Source organism: Electrona antarctica (genome assembly GCF_951216825.1).
Source record: "Electrona antarctica genome assembly, chromosome: 21".
NCBI classification, from domain to species: Eukaryota; Metazoa; Chordata; class Actinopteri; order Myctophiformes; family Myctophidae; genus Electrona; species Electrona antarctica.
In genome coordinates this window covers 16521623-16549254 of record NC_136802.1, presented here as the reverse complement: position 1 = coordinate 16549254, position 27632 = coordinate 16521623, and the positions used below count along the sequence as shown (strand labels likewise).

General features: G+C 43.9%; 2 protein-coding genes across 2 annotated transcripts in view; both read right to left on the bottom strand.

The window, feature by feature from the left end:
- Window positions 1-13079, bottom strand: part of LOC306914144 (F-box only protein 41-like) — a 23889-nt gene extending 10810 nt beyond the window's left edge. Inside the window, exons 1-4 of the mRNA XM_079491077.1 lie at window positions 12962-13079; window positions 8668-8805; window positions 7666-8003; window positions 5131-5293 (exon numbers count right to left, since the gene is read on the bottom strand). Of these exons, the coding sequence (XP_079347203.1) occupies window positions 5131-5293; window positions 7666-8003; window positions 8668-8799 (633 nt within the window). The 5' untranslated portion in view covers window positions 8800-8805; window positions 12962-13079. The remainder of the gene's footprint in view (window positions 1-5130; window positions 5294-7665; window positions 8004-8667; window positions 8806-12961) is intronic.
- A 5447-nt stretch (window positions 13080-18526) lies between these two features.
- Window positions 18527-21087, bottom strand: LOC306913865 (uncharacterized protein). Its single transcript, XM_079490677.1, has 3 exons — window positions 20970-21087; window positions 19923-20217; window positions 18527-19414 (listed from the first exon to the last, which is right to left on the bottom strand). Exons 1-3 carry the CDS (start codon window positions 21073-21075, stop codon window positions 18574-18576), a joined length of 1242 nt encoding a protein of 413 aa, XP_079346803.1. The 5' UTR covers window positions 21076-21087; the 3' UTR covers window positions 18527-18573.
- Window positions 21088-27632: the final 6545 nt, after the last annotated feature.

The window sequence follows — 27632 nt, the reverse complement described above, 5'->3', positions numbered from 1 at the left end:
AAGACCTGGAGGCGTGGTCAATGCCATTTGGCTATTCTGAGTGGCCAAATGGCATTGATCACGCCTCCAGGTCTTAAGTCTAGTAATAAGACCTGGGGCCTGTTCCACGAAACTTGGATTAACTAATCCAGGATTTAGGCCAAAACCAGGCTTTTTAAATCCTGGTCTTTACAGCCTGGTTTATTCTGTTCCACTAAAGCCAAGCGAGGCTTAGAATGGGCGGATTTATCGAGCCAGGATCATAAAGCCTGGCTGAATGCAGAGCCTGGCTTTTTGTTTCTAGACCCATTCGGTGGAACACAGATTTACTGATCCTTCTTCTTCATGGGGTATTATGGCAGTTTGCATCATTAATAGTTGCATTACTGCCCCCTTCTGTATATCTCAGTATCATTACTAATCTATTCAAGACTTACTGATACAAGGACTTAAGCTTCAAAAATAAATACTGCTGCTGTAATTAAAGAGATAACATACTCTCAACAGTGGATAGACTGAATGATTAACTACCCCAAAAATATAGTTTACATTTTACCACTACTATTAACTTAAAACAGAATTCTTAATATTGTAAGCATAATGATATTGTCGCATTGTGATATTTGGCCATAACTCCCTCCTCTGAGGGAGCTACCTTTGGGGAAGGGGGTTGTTGTCCAGACAGGGGCCAGACTGGTGAACTGTGGGTCATGGGTTCAATGGTGGATGAAACGTTACAATGGTAATATGTTGTAAAACAATGAGTAATGGTTATATTTAGTGGTTTTCACTTTTACAAAAAATATATAATATAATATAATATAATATAATATAATATAATATAATATAATATAATATAATATAATATAATATAATATAATATAATATAATATAATATAATAATTCTTCTTAACTCTTTGAGAGTTTCAAGGATTTCTATATAGTTTGTAGACTTCTCTATGGCAGAATGGCGTTTTTGAATGATTTATTGAAAATTCTCTGTTGTGAATGTGTGACAACGAAAGACCTTCAGAGAAAGCTTGACTTGTCTGCTTCCAGGAAAAAAATGAACTGAGTTGATAAAATGTTTAGTTCTTGTGTTGGAAGCCATTTAAAAGAGCCTGCATTTACACTGTTTCTGTTTCTAGGACAACCAAAAAAAGTTATGCCCGGTTGAAGTTTTATTTTCTAAATAACTTTTTTTCTGCTGGGCATACATAGCCATGCAATATCTCATTTTAAAGGGTGAGTTGTCTAGTTCAATTAAAATAAAATAAAAAGTTTCTCACATGTACCACTGTAGATATTTTGCCATCTATAAATAGCATGGTCAGTCATGATCAATCTGACCTATCCAGCTAAAAGTCCCCATAGCTCTGAAATTGGAACATCATATAAACTCAATTCTTTTTTGGGGTAAAATTAGACATTCTAACGCACATTTTGATATATACCATGTTTACATAGTCTTACCAGTACCTTGTCTATTCATGCATGTATCTCAAAAACCTGTTATGAAGAAACACAGTTTTGATAAAAAACACATCCAAGGACATTGTTTTGATATGACTTGGTGCCCATGATATGTATCAAAATATAGACTTGAATGTATACTGTATTATAAAAAAGAAATTGAGTTATTACCATCTACCGTTACAGAGTAAATCACAGTTGAAACTTGCTTAGTCATATACAATAAACCTCACAATAGTGAACAAAATAGTCATGACAGGTCTAACTCATTGTAAAAGCGTCTTTTATTTTTTACGACTACTAACATAATAAAATGATAAATATTACAGAAAATAAATAGGCCTACATACAAAACAGTTACTCCTCCCCTAGCTCTGATCCATAGCTCTAAATGCGCATTTAGAGCTATGGATCAGAGCTACTCCTCCCAAATGTCCCCAAACCCAGTCCTTGACGGTGTGTGTGTGTGAGTTAACCTGACTCCGCCATATGGGGCAGCAGAGTGTACACTGTGTTCCCCCCTCCTGCTCCCATCTGGGAACTCTCAGGCAGACTTGATGCCCGGCCACAAAACGGCCTGGCCAATCAGCAGCAGCTTCTAGCAACTTCTAGCAGCAGCTTCTAGCTTCTACTAGCTGCTGCTGATTGGCCAGGCCGTTTTGTGAGCAACTTCGCTTCTAGCTGCTGCTGATTGGCCAGGCCGTTTTGTGGCCGGGCATCAAGTCTGCCTGAGAGTTCCCAGATGGGAGCAGGAGGGGGGAACCCAGTGTACTCTCTGCTGCCCCATCTGGCGGAGTCAGGTTATGTGTGAGTAGGCTAAATAAAAAAAACACCCAAAAACTGCCCCCCCTGAAATGAATGAATGAATGAATCCGGTTCAGTGTCGGAGAACGCCATCGCAGTCTTGACTCTTCATCCTCCTCCTCCTCCTCCTCATCTGATGCCAGTTCTAAATATATAAAAAGAAATAAACATTTTAGCTGTAGTCAGTGCACGCTACTATTACATGGCGTTTTACCCGGCTGCTGGCGATCAATGATTTTATTGTGCAGTGTCTTTGTGGGCCGAGTCGTGGCATGACAAATACAAATAGATGCTTGTATAAGTAGTATCACGATAAAATAATATGGCAACGTTAGAATGAAACACCAATGAGTGATCGGTGGTAATGTAGCTAGCTGCCCAGGGTATATCCAGCACCATTGCGTCGCAATCATCCAGCAACATTGGTACTGGCTATTGCCCGGGCTTGTGGCCCGGCCAATAGCCAGTACCATTTGTTACTGTTTGTTAGCAACTACTACTAGCCAACAGCCAGTGGAATGTGGTGACGTGATGGTGCTGGATATACGCTGGGCAGCTACATTACACGCGATCACTCATTGGTGGTGTCATTCTAACGTCGCCATATTATTTTATCGTGATACTAATTATACAAACATCTATTTGTATGCCACGATGCCACGATTCGGCCCACAAAGACACAGTACAATACATTCATTTGATCAGATGTTTTTGTTAGCTACGTCGATCACCTATAGTACCGACCCTTGTTATATATTCTCCGACTATGCATGTCACGATGACTAAACCAGTTAGATCTATCCATATATGGTTCTACCACATCTATCTGATATCAGCACTAGGTCGGCTCGGGCCAAATATAGGGATCGTCTTACTAGACATGTCATATTAGGGCATTTTCGAATACAATAAAATTACCTTTTAGCGAAGGCATCAGCCTTGGTGGTAACTCCGGTGGGGAGAAGAAAAAACATTGCACACGTGTAATCCGCGAGGGTGGATGTTGCAGCCCGGCCAACGGTCTGGGACTGGAGAATGCCACTGGACACGGATGGATCATTTTTCAGATTGTTTTTTTTGCGGCGACTGCAAACCTGGCTGAAAAACTCTTCCTCCAGTGCCCACCTCGGAGGAGTCAACCAACCCCCCTGTTCACTGGGGGCTGGGCGTCAGTTTCCAATAGGAAAGCATACACGTGTGTCACGTGACACGGGAATTCTGGGAAATGTAGTTGATATTTATGCTCAATACTATATACAGAGGTGCGGACCGAATTAATATATTGGTATTAATAAAAAAAGAGAACTACGGAAAATCACGTACAGGGCAGAAAAGACTAATGCAAAACTCCACGTGTTTTCCAGTAGTAATCTGTCTAAGGGTTAACCGTGCACTTGCACGACAGCAAACCTATTCTGGGGAACATTCACCAACAGCAACATTGATCTACAAGCTCACAAGCAAATGATGTTGTGCAGCCTATATATTTTGTTTTTTTGATTTTATATAGTGCTTAAATTAGTCCTTTAATGCAGACCGATAAAAAATAAGGCAACATAAACCTATAATAATTGAATAAGTGTGGAAACATCATTGGTTTGTGATCAGTTTGACTGCTTAATGAACAGTAAAGACATCAGGATTAGGTTAAACCTGGCTGTTAGCCTGGTCCGGAGCAGGCTAAGTCCAAAGCATTAGTTTCCATGGTAACTAATGTAGCATCACTTTCATGAAACCGAATCAAGCCTCAACATATCCAGGTTAACTGGTTAAATTAATCTGGCAAGATTAACCAGTTTTCATGAAACCGGTTAATCGCTGATCCAGGATATATTAAGCCAGGATATCTGTTAAATCCCGGCTTAATCTCTAATCCAAGTTTCGTGGAACGGGCCCCTGGTACTTAAGACACGCATAATACTGCCCTATGTGTCTGTGGAGTTAACATTACTCTAAGACCCCCAGGTGTGGTTATAATATTCAAATATGTCTTCCCTGTATGGTTTCTTCCTGAAAGCTGAGTCAAAAGGCCCAATTGAAATACCACCACTTAAGTGTCATCATAACCCTAACCCATCCCCATTATCATACAACAACAGCTGTGGGCGCGGCTTAAGTTAAGGTGGGTGGTGCAGAAATGTATGAACTGGTGGGTGTGGCCACATAAAAAACATAATTTTAACACTTTCTGTAGGCCTACACTTTTTTGAAAAAGATCTTCCTCCTAGCTCATCCATCGCCAAGGACTTATTTAACTTCTTTTTCATGATGTCCTGGAGCGCCAAGGACGTGTTTTTCGTGTTTTATAACATGGTAAAAAAAATAAAAAAATAAAAATAAAATAAAAGATATATGGTGGCGGTCTGGGCCTTTTGGCGCCCCCTAGTGGTGATGGATGAGCTAGTATGATCATAGTAGTACCTATCATATTTTAGGGGGGAGGGGGTTACGGCACTCCATCTTTAAGCATATTTGGCGGTTCCGTTTTTATTTTTCGCAGCATTTTTCATTGCAATCACCTGCACTACAATAATACTCCAACATCAAATGTAACCATGTGTACGTTCCCTAAGGCAGTTCCAATGGTAAGCTGTGTTGTTTTCACCCCATGAAGCAATGTTTTTGTGTGCCTCAAAGAATAGGACAGCTGAGAGGGAGACAGTGTAGGAGAGACAGACAGACAGCAGGAAAGCTGAGAGGGAGACAGTCAGTGTAGGAGAGACGGACAGTAGAACAGCTGAGAGACAGACAGTGTATAGGAGAGACAGACAGCAGGAAAGCTGAGAGGGAGACAGCGTATAGGAGAGACAGACAGTAGGAGGGCTGAGAGGGAGAAATCAGGGCAAATGTGTCACCATGGCAACAATGTCTCACCTGTCTGGACAAATAGGATGCTCTATCCTCAACTTCCTCTTTCTCTCTCCCCAGGAGCTCTGAGTGGCGGCTATGCTGCTGTAGCTCCACCTCCCTCTTGTCGAGCTCCGCCTCCAGATGGCTCACACGGCGGCTGACTCTCTCCTCCACCTCAGCGAGAGTCCTGACGTAAAAATACAAATAAATCATTCAAAGGTTTTGAGCCTTTAATGCCCCAGTACTTAGTTTATACTTCTGCTCCATTACATCTCAGTGGCAAATAACTCCACTGATGTATTTGAAAACTTTAGTTACTAGCCGATTTGCAGATTTAGATTATTATATTAATACAAAACCTACATTAACCATTAACTCATATACCGGTACTGCCACCTGCTGGATGCACAGCCAACCTCAGACTTGATTGATTGATTGATTGATTGAAGAATTTATTAACAGTTTGCAGAATTACAGTACATTTCAAGCACAAACTCAATACAAAGGCTGTTAACTGTGAGTGGACGACCCAATTAAGCATTACACTTGTTTCCAATAGGGTCCACCATGTTCAAATCATCAAAACATTTAGAGACGTACAAATAGACACTTCTATAGACATAACAGGAATTCATCATAAAGGAGGTAAAAAGGGAAAAGAGATATATACAGTGAGGGGAAAAAAGGGGGGGGGGGGGCGGGGGGGGGGATTCAGATTTTACGGGGGCCAGTTTCGAATTGCAGCCATCCGTAGGTGCCCTTTGAGAGCGGTTTTGAAGGAGTCAAGGGATTCGCATGTCTTAATGACAGTTGGTAGGGCGTTCCACATTTTGGTGGCATAGGAGCGAAAAGAATTTAGTCCCTTGTTTGTGCCGAATCTGGGTTGTACATGGTTCGTTGCACTCCCTCTGGTGTTGTGGGTGTGGACTTCGTTAACATTAAGGAAGTATCTAGACAGGTACATGGGTATCTTGGTGGTGTATCGAATCTTGTGGACCAGACCCATTGCAAGATGCTGTACTCTGTCGTCGACCCTAAGCCATTCCAGCCTGTCGAAGTGGGCAGGGGTGAGGTGGGTTCGGGGGGCTAGATCAAGTAGGAGCCTGACCAGTTTGTTTTGGGAAGTCTGGAGCCTGGTTTTAAGGGCCTTTGAGGTGCTGTGGTACCAGGAGGTGCATGCATAGTCAAAGAAACCCTGTACAAGGGCTCCTGTTAAGGTCTTCAAGGTGTTTTTGTTGACCAGTGAGGAGATCCTGTAGAGGAATCTTGTTCTATGGTTGACTTTTTTGATTACGTTGGTGGCCATTTTATCACCGGAAAGATTAGCCTCCAGGATGGAACCTAGGTAGGTAATTTCATCTTTACGTGTGATAACATTGTCACCCACTCTAACCAAGAAGCCATTTGCCTTGCTGAGATTACTAATAGAGCCAAAGAGAATGGATTCAGTTTTTCCCAGGTGTAAAGATAGTTTGTTATCAGCGAGCCAGGTGCAGATTCTACCGAGTTCAGAGCTGAGGGCATTTTCAACCTGCAGTTTGTCCCTGTCCGAGACCAGCAGTGCTGAGTCATCTGCGAACAGGAACAAGTTGCAGTCACAGGCTGAAGTCATGTCGTTTACATATATTAGGAACAGTAGAGGCCCTAGTATGCTTCCTTGTGGAACGCCACAGCTCACTGGGAGGGGGGGGGACAGTGTTCCGTTCACTTCCACCATCTGTTCTCTCCCCTCCAGGTAGGACTGCCGAGGCGATTTAGAGGGTTCACACACAGGACAGATATCCTGTTGTGGGCGTCCATCTTAATGCTAAATAAATAGCGTCAATGCTAGCGAGCTAAACTATAGCCATCCTTGCTCTAGAAAGCGCCAATGTTTCCATCTAGACCACCGGATAATCAGCAAAGACCTCCGAACATCGTCCAAACCACGGAGAGCTCCATAGATTTCGAGTTATTCAGCTTTATAGTCAGCCTGTATAATGGGATGCGGACGGGGGCGCGGTTGCACAACCCGGTCTAGGATCACTAAAGAAGGAAAGGCCAAGCCAAAATAATAATGAAAAAATAGAAATCAGCGATCCGGTTTGATATCAATAATAAAGCTTATCAGACGGAGCATTCTGCCAGAAGCAGAAGCTAGTTAGATTCCTTATGGCGGAACGTTATGTCACAAGCAGTAAGTCTGTTAACAGTATGCGCTATTTTATATTTCAGCTGTTGGAAGAATAAGTGAGGGGCGCTCTTATATCATCATACATCATCACATTCCGGCCAATCACAATTGGCGTCCTCACTTCTCAGCAGCCAATCACAATTGGTGTCCTCTGTCCTCACTTTCCAATCTTTCAGTCCTCTGTCCTCAGTCCAATCTGGCTAATCACTTGTGGCGTCCTCAATTTTCTGTCCTCACTTTTTATGAAAAAATGGACAGTTCTGCATATGACTTTAGTACTTTTACCGCAAGGAAAACTTTGAATGGATGACTTTTACTTCATCCACCACTGCGCTGGAGGAAATACCATTGTGGAGAGTAATATAAGATAATAATTCATGTTCCACCTGCAAATTCTCGGATCCAGACCCAGTCCCAGGCGTTCCTCCAGTCCCACCCCCAACGAGAGCCCCTCTGTCGGCCAGAAGCCAAACTCCAGCCCGGGGAAGGCGTCCAGGGTGCCCGGCAGAGCAAGGGCGGTGCAGGGGGTCCCTGGATGTCCCCCGGGGACAACGGAAGACTGGAACATCTCCGCGAGGAGCTGAGAGGAGACGGAGCAAGAGGAGGCCAGGTCCAGACAGTCGAGCTGCGAGGGGAGCTGTTGGGAGGGGGAGCAGGGCTTGTGGGGTGCGGTGGGGGAGGGCAGGGGGACCAGGGACCCCGGGTTGGAACTTCTGGCTCTGACCTGAAGGAGGACACATGGTATTATATCAGTGGTGGAAAAAGTACTCACATTTGTTACTTAAAAGGATCCCTGGCTAATGAGACAAATATGCCTTAAAACATTATACTTGCCCTCTATAACAAAACCTTAAATATTGTATTTCTTTCATAAATAAAGGTTATTTCACTCAATAGGACCTGCTCCTGTTGCAAGTTGATGTGTGGTCCAGCCCTATATGGAATGCACATGCTAAAATAAAAACAATTTAAAATATTTTTTGATGCTCATATTATCCTTAAGAAGTAATTAAGTTGTTTTTTATTAGCATATGCATTCCATACATTCCATAGGGCTATAGACCATATGAACGTATCAACTTGCGACAGGAGCAGTTGCTATTGAGTGAAAGAGTCTTTATTTATGAAAGAAATAAAATATTTAAGTATAATGTTTTAAGGCATTATTTGTCTAATTAGCCTTACTTTTGCTCTAATAAGCAAAAGTATCAATACTGAACTATGCTCCACTACAAGTAAAAGTCTGGAATTCAAAATGTACTTGAGTAAAAGTACTAAAGTATTGGTATCAAAAGTAGAAAGTACTAATTATGCAGAATGTCCCAAGTTCAAAATGTATACGATCATACAAGCTCACAATGCGTGCGTAATTATACATCACACAGCACCTGTGACAGGACCAGCAGTGTCTCATAGGTGTGTTGGCTGACCAGGTGCGCACGGAGTTCAGGTACCGAGGAGAAACGACACACGTCTCCACAGCGAGGACAGAAGTATGGTAGAGAGCTAGAGCAAGACATGATGCACTGAGAGAGGGAGAGAGAGAGAGAGAGAGAGAGAGAGAGAGAATAAACATTAAAGCGATATTTCTTTTTTTAATGGTGACTGATATTGTCCTTCTAATGCATATGGGAGCCATGTTTTACAATGGGTTTGTATAGGAAGGGGGGCGTGTTAGTGTTACACTGATACACTCTCAGAGTTACAGACCTATAAGGGTCCATGGACCCCAATAGACTGTCAGAGTTACAGACCTATAAGGGTCCATGGACCCCAATAGACTGTCAGAGTTACAGACCTACAGTATAAGGGTCCATTTGGTTACATGTGTTACACTCTCAGAGTTACAGACCTATATAAGGGTCCATGGACCCCCGGTGGCCCCTGGTCCAGATGTTGATAAATGCCACTTTAAACGAGGATTACCTCCAATATCAATAAAGGTTCTAAATTAAATCAAATGTTAATGAAAGGACACCGCACGCACTGACACACACGCACACATCACACACACGTATCTATAATTGATAGAACCGCATGAACCTGTGGAGAAATTGGGTCAGTCTGTGTGTGCGTGTGCGTGTGTGTGTGTGTGTGTGTGTGCGCGCGCGCGCGTGCATGCATGCATGCATGCGTATGCCATTGGCTAGGGGGTCTCCTGAGAGATGATGAGTGTGTTCACATATCTAGGCCAATGATGTGCAATCAGGGGTGTGTGAGTGTACGTGTGTGAGGCAGGCAGACAGACAGACAGACAGACAGACAGACAGACAGACAGACAGACAGACAGACAGACAGACAGACAGACAGACAGACAGACAGACAGACAGACAGACAGACAGACAGACAGACAGACAGACAGACAGACAGACAGACAGACATGTACGGAAATGTGCAGAAGGAGTTCAAGCATTTCGGGTGAGGGTGTCACGGCAGGAGATCAGCCGGAAAATCGGAGCAGCCGGAGAATCGGAGCACCGTTGTGACGAAAACAGTGCCAAGCCTTAAGGCAAAGCTCTCATTATACTGAGCGATCTTTGTTCCTACTCTCACCTACGGCCATGGAATGTGGGTCATCATCACCAAAAGAACACAGACTGTAGATACAAGCTGACAAAATGAGTTTCGTCAGGACGGTGGCTGACATCTCCCCTAGGGTGAGAATCTTAAAGGTGGAGATTCTTAAAGGTACAAGAAGCAGTAAAACTAGTCCAAACACACCAAATGGACGACACAAAAAACAAAGGCTTGTTTCCATTGCCACCAGACAGTGGCCTTGTTGTGGTTAGACTGTCCGCCCTGAAACCGGGAGGTCGGTCATACCAAAGACTGTAAAAATGGGACCCACCCTCCCTGCTTGGCACTCAGCATCAATGGGTTGGATTGGTAGTCAAATCAACTAATGATTCCCGAGCTCACCGCTCACCGTCACCGCTCCAAGAGATGGGTCAAATGCGGAGAACAAATTTCACTGCGGTAACGTGTGTGACTAACGTGTATGACTTTGACTTTGACTTTGCGGTCCATTAAACATTCAACACTCACACAACTGGACGAACAACAAGCTGGTTAGGACGCCTCCCGGGTGCTTCCCTATAGGCAGTGGTGGAAAAAGTATACTCATGTTTTTTACTTAAGTAAAATTATCATTACTGTAATGTAGAAATACTCTGTTACAAGTAAAAGTCCGGAATTCAAAATGTACTTGAGTAAAAGTACAAAGGTATTGGCATCGAAATGTAGCCTACTTAAAGTACTAAAAGTAAAAGTACTCATTATGCATGTCTCATTTCAAGTTTGCAAATATATAATAATCTTTTGAAAATAGCAGCTTGCAGATCTGCTATTTCAAATGGCCGAAATGTATAAAGCTGAAGTGGTTAATGTATGTTTTGTAATAATAATCAAAATCTACAAAGTAAGGACCAATTAGGACCAGACGGAGAGCCTTGCCTCTGTATGGATTGTTTGTCTGTCAGAGCAGGCTAATGTATGGTTCAACCTGACTCCTGATTGATTGATTGAAAAATTGGGTGCAGGTCAATATCTGCTATAAGAGGATAAAACCAGAAAAAAACACTAAGACTTGTTTACATCAGGGTCCTCCATTTTCAATTCATCAGAACATTGAAAGACATACAGATATACACTTCTATGCAAAAAAAAAAAAAAAAAATCATCATTAGAAAATAAGGGAAATATTTACAGTATAGGGTGGATGGATGGATGCTTATAATTCGTAAAGCGTTCTATATTTCTATTCCCGTCGCCTCCTCACAGCACAGACTTTGAACAAATATAAGTCATAAGGTGGGGACATTTAATACTATATGCTAGCTTTTTTATAATTATTATTCAAACCTAAATCTAATCTATACAGTAGTAACACAACACTATAAGGCTGCATGCTGCAGTTAAAATCCAAACAAGGGGAAGAAGGATCATACAGCCAGTTATCTTCTCAGTTATACCCCCGCACGTGCACATCCCACGATTTATTTTTTATTTATTTAACCTTTATTTAACCAGTAAAAACCACATTGAGACTGAAGTCTCTTTTACAAGTGTGAACTGGCCAAGACAAGAGGCAAAATAAGTGACACAGCTCTGCCAGTAACAAAAGAATACACAACAAAGAAACAGGACAGACATACAATGCTCATACATACAGTACCCACTACCAAGAAGCTCAAAGGGAGAACAGGAACGTTTAGTAACACGACCAATAAGGACTAATAAATAAAAACTAAGCATTGCTTAGTAGACTAAAAAGCAAGCAGACAATTGCTATACGTCAAAGCAGGAGCAGTGTATGGGAACTGGGAAGTGTGCCCATGGCAATCCTTTTAAAGCTCACTAGGGGAATCACAGCAGCCAGTTTGAGTCTGGTACATACTGTATGAATGAATGTGTGGTATGAATGTTTGCATTATATAGCTGTCTGTCAAGCTTTTTTGTTGAACACTGAACCAGAGACATAGAGAGACATAGAGATACAGAGAGGGAGGGCTAAATGGATATGGGCACTCCTGCTATCGACTTTGACATTAGTAGGGCACGAGTGTGTGTGTGTGTGTGCGTGTGTGTGTGTGCGCGTGTGTGCGTGCGTGCGTGCGTGCGTGCGTGCGTGCGTGTTTAACTAAGTGCATTTCTTCTGCTGTAGAGCATGGATCAGTGAAGCGTGATGCTTCCACCCCAATGACGTTTGTGTGTGTGTGTGTGTGTGTGTGTGTGTGTGTGTGTGTGTGTGTGTGTGTGTGTGTGTGTGTGTGTGTGTGTGTGAATTTAAGTTCGAATGGATGCACATAGAGAAAGAGATGTCCGAATTGATGATGTACATTGTATAGGAATGCAGGCCTATGTCTGTATTTACATAAATGTTTACCTTTAAATGTATATTTTGTACTTTAGTCTCAGCTTAATCTGATCTCTCTTCTCCACGTTTTACTTTCGGTGTATTTACATAAAAGATTGTTGATTTATCCTGAGTGATATATAGAGGAATGATATCAAAGACTACAGAAATGGACACATGGGTGCAGAAGAAAATGAACGCAGACATGCTGTGTTTTCATCTAGTTTCAGCACCATGGAGAGAGCTACAGATGATAGATAGATAGATAGATAGATAGATAGATAGATAGATAGATAGATAGATAGATAGATAGATAGATAGATAGATAGATAGATAGATAGATAGATAGATAGACTATGAACATACAGTCATAAACATGCCATATTTATAACTTCTAGGCGTTAGCAGTAGGCTATGTAATGATTTCTGTGAGCCATGTTGAGCTGTCATCAGCCATGCAGGCCTGTTAACAAACCCCATTAAATCAATTAGCGCGCGCACACACACACACACACACACACACACACACACACACACACACACACACACACACACACAGTTTTGAAGGTAGCCTATATCTTTTCGGCAAGGAACAACACGGTTCGATACGTGCAGTCTACTATACGGAGTGCATGCAGTGCACGATGCTGTAATGCAGAGTTTTACTGTAAACACATGAGTTTAAACAGTTAACATCAGAGTTGCATCAACACTGACGATTTATTAATGTAGATAACATGAATATATTATATATGATTATTATTAATAATAATAATAAGCCTAAGCATATAAGAATAAGAATATGAATAATAACTATAGGCTCCTACCTTTATGCCGTTGGTGCTCGTGAATAATCCGGTCACGTGCGGGTGCACGCCTACATGTTCTGACAGCTGTTTGATGTCATAATAGTTGTATTGATCATGCCATTAGTTTAGAATGGATGAATAAATCAATGTAGCGGACAGTCTCATGCTGCATCTGTCACTATACTACTGTCAACCGGCGCCGCGCGCGCTCCCGTGCGCGCTCTGTCCGGTCCGCCCATAGAGTATATATATAAGGGTCCGCCCCTGCATGGCATGAAGCGTCTAGATCCCATAGCCCGGCGTCTCCACGTCCCACAGTCCGGTGGTACGGCCGGTCACGCTGTGCGCTGTGAGTGGCTGGCTGGCATGGGCTGTTGCCGGGGTAATATGTTATAAGGCAGCAGCAACAGCAAGGCAACGCACTGTAATGGAAATAAATAGTAACTATTAAAGTATATCTTAAAGTTAGCTCTGGTCCATAGGCCTAATGCCGCTGATGCAGCAACGGCAGCAACGGCATTAGGGCTATGGACCAGAGCTATATTAAAGTATAGAAGTAGGCCTATAGAGCACATAGGCTACAATACAATACAATCTCATACTTTTCTTGAGAATTTCTTGAGCGTGATTATTTCTTCACAGGTAAACAACACAACCTGCTAGCTTGCCCTGCTAGACTGACTGACTGACTGATGTGTCTCTTTAACTGATCACTTCAAAGTAGGACTGCACTGCCCTCTTGTGGGGGTAACCATTCTAGGTTCACATCAGGGTCAAAATTTGTAGCTTACATTTTACTATATTTGAGAGGTTTACTGTAGATATAGTTTTGCACATTTAGATTATTTATAGAAAACATGCATTTAGACCTGGCTTAATATCAAAAGATAACAAGCTCACAATGCTGTGGACTAGTGGCTATACTTTTACTTAATAGTTTCAATGTTTATATTGAATTAACAAGGCTATGAAAAAGTATGAGCTTAACCAACTGTGGCCATTCATTGTTATCCTATAAAGATCCCTGCATGCATCTGTCGTCTCCCCTGGTGGCAAGTGGCAACCAATTACCAATCACAGCGGTGACGGTCCCTCCAGTGGGCCATGGGATGCTAAATGCTAATGCCCCACGTGTTGCTGCCTGACGTAATATGTGACTTACCATGTTATGTGACAGGAGAGGAGAGGAGAGGAGAGGAGAGGGGAGGAGAGGAGAGGAGAGGAGAGGAGAGGAGAGGAGGAGCTTTTGAACACTAGAGGGCATCATAAACCAACAGATGTTTTTTATACGTCTTTCCCCATTATCCTATATACAATTGAAAACATGTGCCCAAAAGCACGCACAGGAACAAAAGGCACCAGCTACTACGTCACTGACACGCTGCAACACGCTGCAACACACACTGCAACAACACACTAACACGTCACACACTTACCCTCCGCGTCGATCCACGGCTATCTCCTCATGTCGCGCAGCACGGCCACACTCCACATCACGCGCGTAAAAATTGTCATCGCACTGCCACTAAAGCCGGCTCCCGTCCACACTCGCAAACAATATCAATATAAATAATAAACACAAACACGCCACAAGCACCGACACCCCCGCCTAATTTGTTGCCACGTCTATGAAAACAAGCCCAGAACAAATGCCATTCAACACGCTACTTACAACTCGCTTACAATTCGCAGACCTGGCAACACTGCATCCCGTGATTCCTCTCTTTTCATTGGCTGCGCCGCCAACATTGTCAAACATTGTTGCCACGTCTATGTAAACAAGGCCGCAAACCCTGACTTCCTACAGCCTACAGCCTATACTTTCACACACTACCACTCGCTTACAATACGTGGACCTGGCAACACTACATCACCCCTTCCCAATGGCTCACAACCCCACCACGTGACCCAGTGGCGGCCGGTCCATAGGGGGCGCTGGTGCGCTGCACCACCATGCACAACCCCTGAATAAAACGTGAATAAGAATGACGGAGAAATGACATCTGCAGCCTGTAATTTATTTAAAATTAGCAATCCAGAAACGTCAATATTATATAATATAAGGAACCACTAACCAAAGGCAGTGATTACAAGTTGTATTATGCTGCCACGTTGTATTCTGCTGCCATTAAATGTCACATGTTGTTTACGTTGTGTGACGTTTCTGATTGGTTACTGAGTGTCACATGTTGCTGCGCGTTCATCTGACATGGAAAATGCAGTGCAATTAGCCATGTTTGGCAATGCCATGTTTATTTTGTATTTTTCAAAGCCTTCCATTGAATGTGATGATACCTATAGTGCATGTTTTCTTGATATTTTCATAGCGCCCTCTCTAGGACAAAAGTCACCAGCCGCCACTGACGTGACCCACGTGTTTTTCGTGATACCTTTCACACTTCCGGAAACACTACCGGAAGTTACACAGTACACACACACACACACACACGCGTGCACACACACACAGTGTACAGCCTGCCGGAAACCAAACGTAGAAGAAGAACAACAACAACACAGGTTCTACACTGATTCTAACTTGGACGGAGAGCACCGCGATTACATACACACTTACAATAATGCAAACACGACCGTGTCGACACCTGACGTCGTACAATCAGGACGAACCGAGGCGCATATATGGCTAAGAACAACAACACTACTGCAGCACAAAACAGCTACATACAACGCGTGTCACTGTGGACTTCTGTATCTGGGGACTTCTGTATCGCAACGCGGGGCAACGCAACTCTGGGATGAGCGGGCCGAAGGCCCGCGAAATTCTAGTATTACTACAGTTAAAAACTGGGGTTCTGTGACCATCCTCTGGCAAGGATGTTTTGATGATTTGTTTGACCTATATGGACCCTTTATAAAAGATAGCTTTGAATTATTGTCTCCACCAGCCCGAAGGCATGGGGAGAGAGTATGTTTTGCACTCCGTCCGTGTGTGTGTGTCCGTCCGTCCTTCCGTCCGTCCGTTACCAGCTAATATCCGGCACCATTAACCCGGTCGATGCCAAACTTTGCACACACACTCCCTGGATGCCAACGATGAACCTCTGCCCCACATTTTCCAGAACGGCCTATCATAGCGCCACCATGAGGCAGCTTTTCACAACTGCACCGATCTGCGTGAAACGTTGCATGCACACTCCCTAGAGGCCAAGGACAAACCTTTGACCTGCATTTTCCGCATCTGCCTTTTATAGCGCCACCAGGAGGCCATTTTTTTTTTATATTACTCCTCCAGATTCTGTCCAAAAATCTCACAAATCGTTACACAGTCATGTGCTCAAGTCGGATCTATCCGATATTTAATATTCCATCCTAATTGGCTATAATTGGCTTTCACACTTTGCAAGATTGCCCCGTTTTGAGCAAAAAGCCTCAAATCATGAATGCAGCGTGCAATTTACGTGAAATCTTTCAAACATTTTCTTAATAGGCTGAAGAATATATCCCACCCTTTTCACATTGGCCTGTTATAGCACCACCAACAGGTTGATTTTTGCAAAACACATTTTTGGAACAAAATGCCTCAAATCATCCAATTGCCATCAAAGGCGTATGAAGAAATGGCACCCTTTTCACATTGGCCTATTATAGCGCCACCAGGAGGCCACAACCTGACCTGGCTTGGTGGAGACCTGTGCCCCGAGGGGCACTTTTTCTAGTTTATTTATGTATTTGCTTTTTCAGCTTGACTCCGTCTCCGCAAGCAGAGCGTGCAAGTACTGTGATCGGCTGGGTATGTATGTATGTATGTATATATACTGTATATACGTCGTGGTATGTATGTCTGTGTCCTCTCTTGTTTAAGACCGTAGCCCAATCAGGGACCAGCATCTCTGTCAACGTCATTATGTCGTCACTACAATATATCATAATATATCAGGGGTTTTTTTTAAGCGGTGATGCCAACCACCTCATGGCGCGCTCTGCTTGCGCACAAGTAGGCCATACATGGCCTACTTGTGTGCAAGGCGCAAGTTGGCAGCTCGACAGAGTGCATAATTATTATTATTATTATTATTATTATCTATTAAAGTAGTAAAGAGTAGTAGGCCTAGAGAGATACAGACAGATAAAACGTAGAGACATTTCAACCTTTGTGTGTCGGTTTCTTTTTATTATTCACAAGAGCATGTTTTGCAACATGATGACATAATAATAGTTATCACACAGTTTATTTCTGTCCATGCAAAAATGATGGCTACTGTGTACACATACACTCATGACGTATGGTATAAGGTGCACAGCTACGTGTGCTACTTGAACATTCAACTCGCACACTGCGAGTCGGTTAAAGTTTTTTCTCTCTTTTTTTATACTTCAAAACATTGTCAAAGTCCACAAAACATGGCGGGTTCACATCCCACAACAAATCAACCTTAAAAAAAAGAGCAGCGTACAAGCTTACAGCGAGTCGCGATCAGCTCAGTGTTCATTTTGTCAGAAAATTGTGATTTAGTCTTAGTCTTTTGAATAACACACCTTAGTCGACAAAATATAAACATCTTAGTCTTTTTGTGTTAGTCAACAAAATGAACACTGGCTAAGCTTGTATATCTGCTGTTTTGGCGTACATAATGACATGCCCAAAATAGGGATGCCAGGTGGTTGAAACACAGTGCTTTCTGACCAGGAATCACCTTTACAACCATGTCACTGGCAAATTATGTCATGATTGAATTCTTCTTCTAAAGTGTCCGTGATCGTGCCTCATATAGGAAAAAATAATTTCACTGTAAAAGCATCTTTTCACCATATAAATACATTTTCTTTGTAGAAATATACAATCTGATTGTTTAGCAATCTTGACATAAAGAGGTAGACCAAAAATCTATAAAAAAATAAATTCCAAACATTATGGATATAGAATTCTCTCTGTATAGGCCTATATAATCTTTTCCTTTCTCATTGCTGTCAAATATAAAGCGATTTGATGTGAAAGTGTAGAAAAACAACACATGATTGAGTCACCAACGCATCAACGTAGTACAACATTCTTACGTCTCAACGATTCACATTATACATTTTTTTAGCCAGTTAGGCTGTTCTTCATGCAGTAAACGTAGGTAGGAGAACACTTCGATATAGAAATATATTACATTCAAATCTATCTTTCCATCTCTTCAGTTTGTTTCAGAGGAGCTGTCCGTGGTGCTGAAGTCTATCCACAATGGAAATAAGCTCTCAGCTTTTTTTTTTGGACTGTTTGTGTCCATTTGTGCGGATGATCTGTATCAATCAATCAATCAATCAATCAATCAATCAATCAATCAATCAATCAATCAATCAATTAATCAGTAAATTAATCAATCAAACGGTCCAATGGTCTCGTCTGTCCAGCTGTTTCAAAGCGGATCAGTCGTCGAACCCCTTCCTGTAAACCCCTCTGGCCTGTTTTCTGTCAAACAGCCAATCGGCAGCCAGCCATTCAGACAGACAGACAGTCTTTGGCGTCACCATAAAAAACGTCACTAAGTGACATTTCGAGGTCGCTCCACCTGTCGGCGGTATTCTTTTCTTTTTGTTGTGTGTGTTTTAAATCTCACATCGACCCAGACCTGGGTCTCAATAAATCAACGGTGGGCAGCGAGTGGCGTGCCAGTCAAGTGTGTGCGTTCCTAGATGCCGGGCGTGGCGGCGAACGCCAGGGAGTAGGCGGCCATCATCTGCGCGCGCAGCTGCTGCTTGATGTGCACGCGGCCGTGCCTCTTGCGCTCGTCGCTGCGCGCAAAGCGTTTGCCGCACGCGTCGCACGCGAAGGGCTTCTCACCCGTGTGCGTGCGCGTGTGCGTGGTCAGGTGGTCGCTGCGGCTGAAGCTGCGCGCGCACACAGTGCACCGGAACGGCTTCTGGCCCGTGTGGATGCGCACATGGCGGTTGAGCTCGTCTGATCGTGAGAAGCGGCGTTCGCAGCCGTGCACGTGGCAGGGGAACGGCTTGGCCTTGGCCGCGCCACCGCTGTGCGCGGGAGTCCTCCTGGCCCCACGCGGCGAGGCTGCTTTTTTGGACGCCCCGCCCGTGGCGTGCTGCTGGAGGTTGACCATGCTGGGGAAGGTGCCGGGGAGGAGGGAGGACAGCAGGAGTGCGTCCAGGGTGGACGGGATGACGCACGTCGGGGAGACGCTCTGAGCGTGGTACGAGGCGGGCTCTGTTTTGACCGCTCTGCCAATGACGTAGTCGCCGGAATCCCCGGAGACACTTTTGAGCCAGTCGTCCAGCGACAGCGGCTCCTGCTTGATCTCGTGGCAGGGTTTCAGCTCGACCTGCGCGGCGGCCTCGGAACCCAGGATAGACTCGATGATGTCACACACGTCAACCTGGTGTTGTTCCAGCGGGAGGTTCAGCGCCTCGTTCCCGCCACCGGCCGCCGAGGACTGCAAACAACTGCCACCGCAGCTGAAGCTCACGTATTCACTCTTAACCACCACCGGAGGCGCTGTTGTCCCGGGGTTGAAGCCACTAAACAGGGATGAGGAGAGGGTTATTAGTTAACTAAAACTATCGGGAAAAAAAACTATGGAATAACAATAATAAAACTGAAATAAAAAACGTGCTTGATGAAACTAACTAAAATTACAGAGAAAATATCCTTACTTTTAGCCTTTTTCAATATTCATACATAATGAAATACATTGTGAGCTTGTACATCTGTATGATATATATGATATGACAAATATTCCTGGAGAATGCCACTTCTCAAGCCCAGGTTTTTTTTAGGCATTCTCCTTCACATTTTTTGTTGACTTTATGTATAATTTTTAAATATTCTTGTAAGTGAAAACAAACTAACAATCTGCTATGCAACTTTTCTGAGCTTGACCAAACAATAAAGAGACAATAAAACTAGAACTAAAACTAATACAAACTAGAGCCTTTTATCAATATAAAAACTTAAACTAAGTTGAAAACCAAAAGTCGCGAACGAAATAAAAATTAAAAACGAATGAAGAAATATGCCAAAACTAACCTTGATGGAGGATAGACCGGGGCCGCGGGTGAGGTGGGCGCTGTGGCCGGGGAGGGCGACGCCACGTCCGGATGCTGCTGGAGCTCCATCTCGGTGCAGATGCCCACGATCTCCGTGATCATGGTGAGGATGGCGTCCGCGTGGCTGCTCAGCTCCGACACCGCCGGCTGGTTATTATCCGAGAAGAAATGACCACCGTACGACGAGAGAGACGGAGACAGGGCGTCCGACGAGCACTCACTGAGGTCGGAGAAGAAGTCTGAGTCTGTGCCGCTGCTGGTCGCCGGAGAGAAGACTGAATGAGCAGAGAGAGAGAGAGAGAGAGAGAGAGAGAGAGAGAGAGAGAGAGGTGTTATTAGAGAGGCTCGCCTCTGGGGCAGACATGCCAACCCTGCTCTCTGACTCTGGCATTTTGCGTTAAACAAATCCTGTTTCTGCACCGCTCGGTGCCATATATAACCTGACTCCGCCAGATGGGGCAGCAGAGAGTACACTGGGTTCCCCCCTCCTGCTCCCATCTGGGAACTCTCAGGCAGACTTGATGCCCGGGCACAAAACGGCCTGGTGCGTCTCCAGTAAACAACAACAGTTTGGCATAAGATAAGTCACAGTAAGTTTAAGTTATAGGCTAATTAATTGTATAAACCCATATTCAGCATCTTTGCACCCAAAGCCTGAATCATGAAATAAACTAAATAGCCAGCCATATCCTCCATATATGCACATTAATTAAATTAGCATGCAAGCTTGTATAACATCGGTGCGTGGCACACAGTCGTATGGCGAATGGAGGTCTATATATAAATGGGGTTTCCAGATCAATATGTGACGACACATTAGACATTACATTATTAGGTTACCTATAGTCGCTGGAATGAACACACACGCACGCGCACAAACGCATGCACGCACGCACGCACACACACACACACACACACACACACACACACACACACACACACACACACACACACACACACACACACACACACACACACACACACACACACACACACACACGTACGTCACGGCCCCACGGGCACACACCTTGGTAGAACGGGGGGGAGCCCGCGTCAGATTCGCTGTCTCCCGCAGGGCTCGAGCCCACGCTGTCCAGCATAAACGCGCAGCGCGTGTCCTCCAACTCCGACATGAATTCCTCGCGCTCCAGAAACATTCCTCCACCACACGCACGCAGATGTTCTGCAGCAAAGTGTTGCCCGTTCAAATATGATATGACGCACAACAATTATTAGGCTTATAGATATATTGGTCAGGTACGTGGGAAGAAATGTCGTGTTCGGTGATATAAAGTGGATTCAAATTATATCCAAATATTAATGTTGATTTATAATTCCCACGTTATAATCTCATGTAGTGATTCCCAGGTCGTTAGGTATAAATCGTAATAAATCCCTAAATTCGTTATCAGTCCGTAATTCTTCTCTAAAGGTCGGTTTATTCCTGTTAGTTGGTTCGTTGGTTCGGTTGGTGGTTGTGATGCTGCTCTCTGCCTCTCCTCGCTCCTTTTATACCCTCCGTCTCCCTGGTAACTCCTGCCTCTCCTCATTGGCTGGCATCCGCGCGAAGGGATTCCCCCCCGACCGCGAGCCTTCGCAGCGGCCCAAACATGGGCACTTCCGGACGTGACGGGAGGGGTATCCCCCACCATATAAGGACAGGCGGGACAGTGACGTAGGGAAGTGGGGTATCCTTCTCTACCCGCCGCCACTGCGACAAGAGGGAGAGAGAGATTATACAACACTGACACACACACACACACACACACACACACACACACACACACACACACACACACACACACACACACACACACACACACACACACACACACACACACACACACACACACCGCGCTATTCCATCCATCCATCCATCCATCCATCCATCCATCCATCCATCCATCATCCTATATAGCACCATGGATGGATGGATGGATGGATGGACGGATGTGTGTGTGTGTGTGTGTGTGTGTGTGTGTGTGTGTGTGTGTGTGTGTGTGTGTGTGTGTGTGTGTGTGTGTGGTGTGTGTGTGTGTGTGTGTGTGTGTGTGTGTGTTTGAACAATGTTTATGGATGAGGTCTCACGCTGCAGGTGCAGTGCAGTGGTGCACACAAGGACGTGAGACACAGACAGACAGACAGACAGACAGACAGACAGACAGACAGACAGACAGACAGACAGACAGACAGACAGACAGACAGACAGACAGACAGACAGACAGACAGACAGACAGACAGACAGACAGACAGACAGACAGACAGACAGCTGTGTATACGGCAATGTGCAAAAGGAGTTCAAGCATTTCGGGGTCTCATTCACGAGTGCAGGAGAGGACACAGCAGGATGTATGTATGTATGTATGTATGTATGTATGTATGTATGTATGTATGTATGTATGTATGTATGTATGTATGTATGTATGTATGTATGTATGTATGTATGTATGTATGTATGTATGTATGTATGTATGTATGTATGTAGCCTATGCATGAAATAGTTACAGAATTGCAATAAAGAATATACAGAAATGGACACGTGCATGAATGAGAGAAATTGAGAATACAATACTACTTCCATATAGCCTGCCCTACATGAATGCATGCAGTGTTTTCCTCTATGCAGGTTCAGCACCATGGAGAGAGAGAGAGAGGGGGGGGGGGGGATCCCATTTCGGCTATACAATCCCATTGTAATTTGTAACTTCAAACTCCATTTTAACCATGATAGATGCATCGGAAAAAGAAAAGTAAAATAAAAAGTGAGTGTACTTCTTCCACCTATTAATTCACCTCCACAGTGACCGCAAAGCTGAGGAGAAAAAAAACACAGGACCATGAAACCAGATGTCAAGAAGATCTTGCAGTTCGTTGCTGTTATCAGTTATCAGGTTCTTAGCTTGCTTATGATTCTTGATGATCATTTCTATGTATTTGATGTATTTCTATGTATTTGATGTATTTCTATGTATTGTTCTTTCTTACTGTAAATCGATTAAGAGCGTCTGCTAAATGCCTAAATTGTAAATTGTTGCCATCCCTGGCAGAAATGTACCAATAGCCATGTACAAGGACAGTGACAACCATAATCGGTGACGCTTCCCACCCCACTCACAGCCTGTTCTCCCTTCTGCCGTTGGGGAAATATGTACACGTACCATTGGGTTTCTGAGCGGTTGATAACTTGCGTCATGTTGTAGCCTAGTCACTGTTTTGTAGTCATCAAATAATTCCCTGCGATCAAGGGCATGATAATTTTAGGGCCTAACCAATAAAAGCCTTGATGCAGCGAATGAATCCACCAATTTTCTTAAAGTCATGCCCTTCCTAAACTTCAGAATTATGCATTCCTATGCATTAGATGAGTTACATTAGGCTTGTTTTTTATTATTTTTATTTAGTATTAGGATGTATTAATTTGCATAGAAAGCAATCTTGAATCAGATTTGGGGATATGTTGTCACATTTATAATAAAGTTGTCACAACCCGGCCCGTGGGGCCATGACAAATTGAGGAGGATGCAGGCAGTGTAAAACATTTAACAATTATTTATTAACAAAAGTAACTTAAATTATGCTTATAAACAAAAGAGTGTGGGATGTGTAAGTCAGTATTGTCAGTGTGGATGTGTGATAAATGTAGTGTGGGGTGTGTAAATCAAGTCATAATGGGAAAGCAAAAGATGGATGCTGTCATCAGGAGATTTACATCTAGGCTGCCACACACTCTTTTATAGGGCTCCAGGGAGCATTGATCAGGTGATCCCAATGCACCTAATTGGGGAAGATTGAGAACCTCACATTGGCCAAACGCCTAATTTTTTTGTCTCAAAATAGTGGCTTCAAATAAAACGTTTTGGAATTTTACAATACAATTCTTTAAAAGCTGTTTACTCAAAATGAGTTTTCCTCATACCTGGGGCTAAGAATCTCCACTTCAGTTGCACTCACATACACCAAACTTTCCAGTCTTATTCATAACTATATTCTGCAGATATTTACAGATGGGTTTGTTGATATATCATTCACAGCCTGATTTACATCACATTTTATACCTAAAAAAATGCTGAAAATTGGGTTTTTTATGCCTGTTGACACTATTTTCTGATTTGTGGAGTGATAATTAGAGATATCTAAAATCCCTTCTGTAATTTTCTTTGTCTCTAATATGTCAACAAAATTAAACAATAATTTTGAACCTGGCTTTATCCGATCTTCAGATTTATCGTCCCGAAATGTATGGGACGATAAATCTATATGGACGATAAATCTTATATGTTTAAATATGCAAATTAGGCATTATATGCGCTAATTTGCATACATGACCCTTCAACTCCCTTAACCTGCTCCCCCATTCTTGGCGCTGCAGGCACAGCCATAGCGGCACCTTTTGCAGGGTCTTTGCTTTTAGGGCGTAACAGTAAATTTTCCTCCCCAGCTGTGAGTTTACCTTCTCTGATTAACTCAAGTTTAGTCAACTTCCAGTCTAGACTGCTTTATTCGTAGCCTCTCCACTTGTAACTCATTGTCCAACCTCCGCCTCTCCTGCTCTGACTGCAGTAGAAGCAACTCCCTCTGTTGTTCAAATGTGAAAAACTGATTAGTGGGCACCCTAGACTGACTAACGACATCATCTGACTTTTCCTCATTTACAGAAGACTCCTCTGGGACCCCTATCTCAGTATGGTGACATCGACCAATTCTGGATTATAATCTGCTAGTGCTAATATATTATTTATGCCCCAAAATCTATCAATTTCACACACTACACTTAGTCCGCCATTGATGTAGATCTACGTCAATTAAAAGCAATTAATGAATGTTACGCTTAACGCCAATGCCGCAGATCTACGGCAATTGGTCTTTCATATTAGTGCTTTTGATTGATCAAGTCATAATGCTACTCACGTTAGCATCGGGTTGCTAGCTGGTGTTGTCAATAACACTGGATCACGCCATCTTCGCCGTGCCCATAAACACCCATTATGTTTCTTTCAATCGCCTGTATCTCCTATTCCTTGTCCCAGATAGCATTTTTGGCCCAGAGCCGACACTGTGATGTGCCTCCATTATGTTTTAGCAGCACCCGTGGTAAACATGGAGTGATGATGCATCGTCACACACCCTAACATAAGATCATAACATCCGGGCTAGGTTTTTGGCTCTTCAAAATAAGAGTTAAAACAGGGGAAAATGCTGGCGTGAATCATATTACAAGTTATCAATAAATGCTGGCGGCCTAAGCGTTAAGACAGCTGGCGGTTCCACGCGCCGCACAAGGTGCCCTTTTTTCACTTGAGCGCCTGCCCTTCAAAATGTCTGTGCACGCCACTGCTGAGCTACTTTTACTTGTAGTGGAGTAAATTTGAACTGGTCGTATTTGTAGCCTACTCTTACTCAAAGTACTGGGGTTGAGTACTCTGGTTGTTTATTTTAATATGGAGAGGAGTGTGTGTGTGTGTGTGTGTGTGTGTGTGTGTGTGTGTGTGTGTGTGTGCGTGCGTGCGTGCGTGCGTGCGTGCGTGCGTGCGTGCGTGCGTGTGCACGTGCGTGTGTGCACGTGTTACAGCAGGTGGAAGAAACAGAAGGTAGAAAAGAACCATGGCAACAGTATCTCTCTCACACACGCACAATCCTTCTGGTCGCAAATATAAACTGCTATTTTTATGCAGATTTGGTCACATGCATCCACACCAGAGTTATTATTGTTCATCACTTTTGTTTATGATTACTGACAGAGATAAACTGAGTTGTAGAGTTACTAGAATTTCGCGGGCCTTCGGCCCGCTCATCCCAGAGTTGCGTTGCCCCGCGTTGCGATACAGAAGTCCACAGGTACAGAAGTCCACAGTGACACGCGTTGTATGCAGCTGTTTTGTGTTGCAGCGCGTGCGCGCGTGTGCGTGTAGTGTTGTTGGTGTTGTTGTGATCCATATATGCGCCTTGGTTCGTCCCGTTTGTTCCACGCCAGGTGTAGATTTTTTCTGTGCTTGTTTTCATAGACGTGGCAACAAATTAACAACATAGGCAATGGGAAAAAAGGATGCAGTGTTGCCAGGTGCGCGAGTTTTAAGCGTGTTGTAGTGTGTGTGAGCAGGGCTCGACGCTTAGCATTTTTCCAAGTAGCACGCAAATTATTTTAGGAGCACGATGAAAAGTTATGAAATCATGTGTGTGAGGGCCCTCCTATCCTATATACAGCTTTAGTCCCCACATGTGTCAATATTTGCCATTGACAATGAACAGAGAAAGTAGGTCAAAATGCCGCAAAATATGACGTAAATTCAAATATGTTATTATATATATATGTTTTGGAATTTAATTTGTTTTGTTTTGAATACTTTACTTATAAAAAAACCTGGCAACCCGCACCCCGCGGTCATTTTCCGCTAACCTGAGCGGGGCTCCCTAGCCTGCTGGAGGGGGTCACATCATCCCATGCACCCTCGAGAGGGAAGAAAAGGGAAATAAATGCAGCGTTGAGCCACCAATGTGGTCTTGTGGAGCTTGATCACCTCCTCCTCCTCCTTTCCCCAAATTGCCAATCGCAATAAATCCAAAAGTAGTCTATTGTGAATACTTCCACAGCCTAATTACTAAAGGATGAACTATCAGTCTTCTCCAAAATCTTGACAACGCATTGTAAGCAGAGACAGGAGCCGTGTGTGTGTCACACCAAGAGTGGTGACCTATAGAATCCTGTACATATAAGCATCACGCAATCGTCACCCCTACACAGCAGTCATTAATTAATGGTCTTGACTTGATTGCCTATGCGTTGAAGTTATATAGGGTGAAAAGCGTGAAATGCACAGGCTCATGTTACATCGCTGCTGGCTGCCACTGCCACTCTCTCTCTCTCGCTCTCTTCTCTCTCCTCCCTCGCTGGGGGGGGGGGGGGGGGATTAGTTGCGCTGCCTTCGACAGTGCGATACTTCTCCAGCAGCGGTGCAGAACCGAGAGAGTGACACATTCTTTTGGATGTAAACTGCGCAACGTTTAGCTTTAAAGATCGGATTGTGTAGTCGCACCGGTGCTACAAAGTGAATTGTACAACTTGCACGGTGATATGTGAAGTCGCAAATGCGAGTACGTAGTCGCACTGTCGAGCCCTGTGTAGTGTAGTGCAATTTGCGCTGCATCGCGCGGCGATCCAAATCCCCCCCCCCCCGCGCGCGCGCGCACACACACACACACACACACACACACACACACACACACACTGTACGTAGCTTTTTGTTGTTGCAGCGCGCGCGTGTGCGTGTGGTGTTGCTGTTGTTGTTCGTATCCATATATGCGCCTCGGGTGTGGGGATCGCCATGTGAGGGGGCTAGCCAATAAGGGCCCTGTGTTGCATGTGGAGAATTGTGTAGGTTAGTGTGTGTGGTGTAGCCGAACGGGGTGGTGAGAACATGAGGGGGATGTAGCACAGCAATCGGTGACCCCTACATTAAGCTGTGTTGCTCCCAAGATGCAGTGCAAATGCGTGTTGTAGCAACCGTAGCCAATGGGAAAACAGGATGCAGTGTTGCCAGGTCCGCGAATTGTAAGCGAGTTGTAAGTAGCGTGTTGAATGGCATTTTTTCTGGGCTTGTTTTCATAGACGTTCTGATCTGTATCCGGATCCACGGATGCAGTCCGGGTTTTCTTCCTAATAAAAATGGCAAAATCATACAGGAACAGTGTGAAG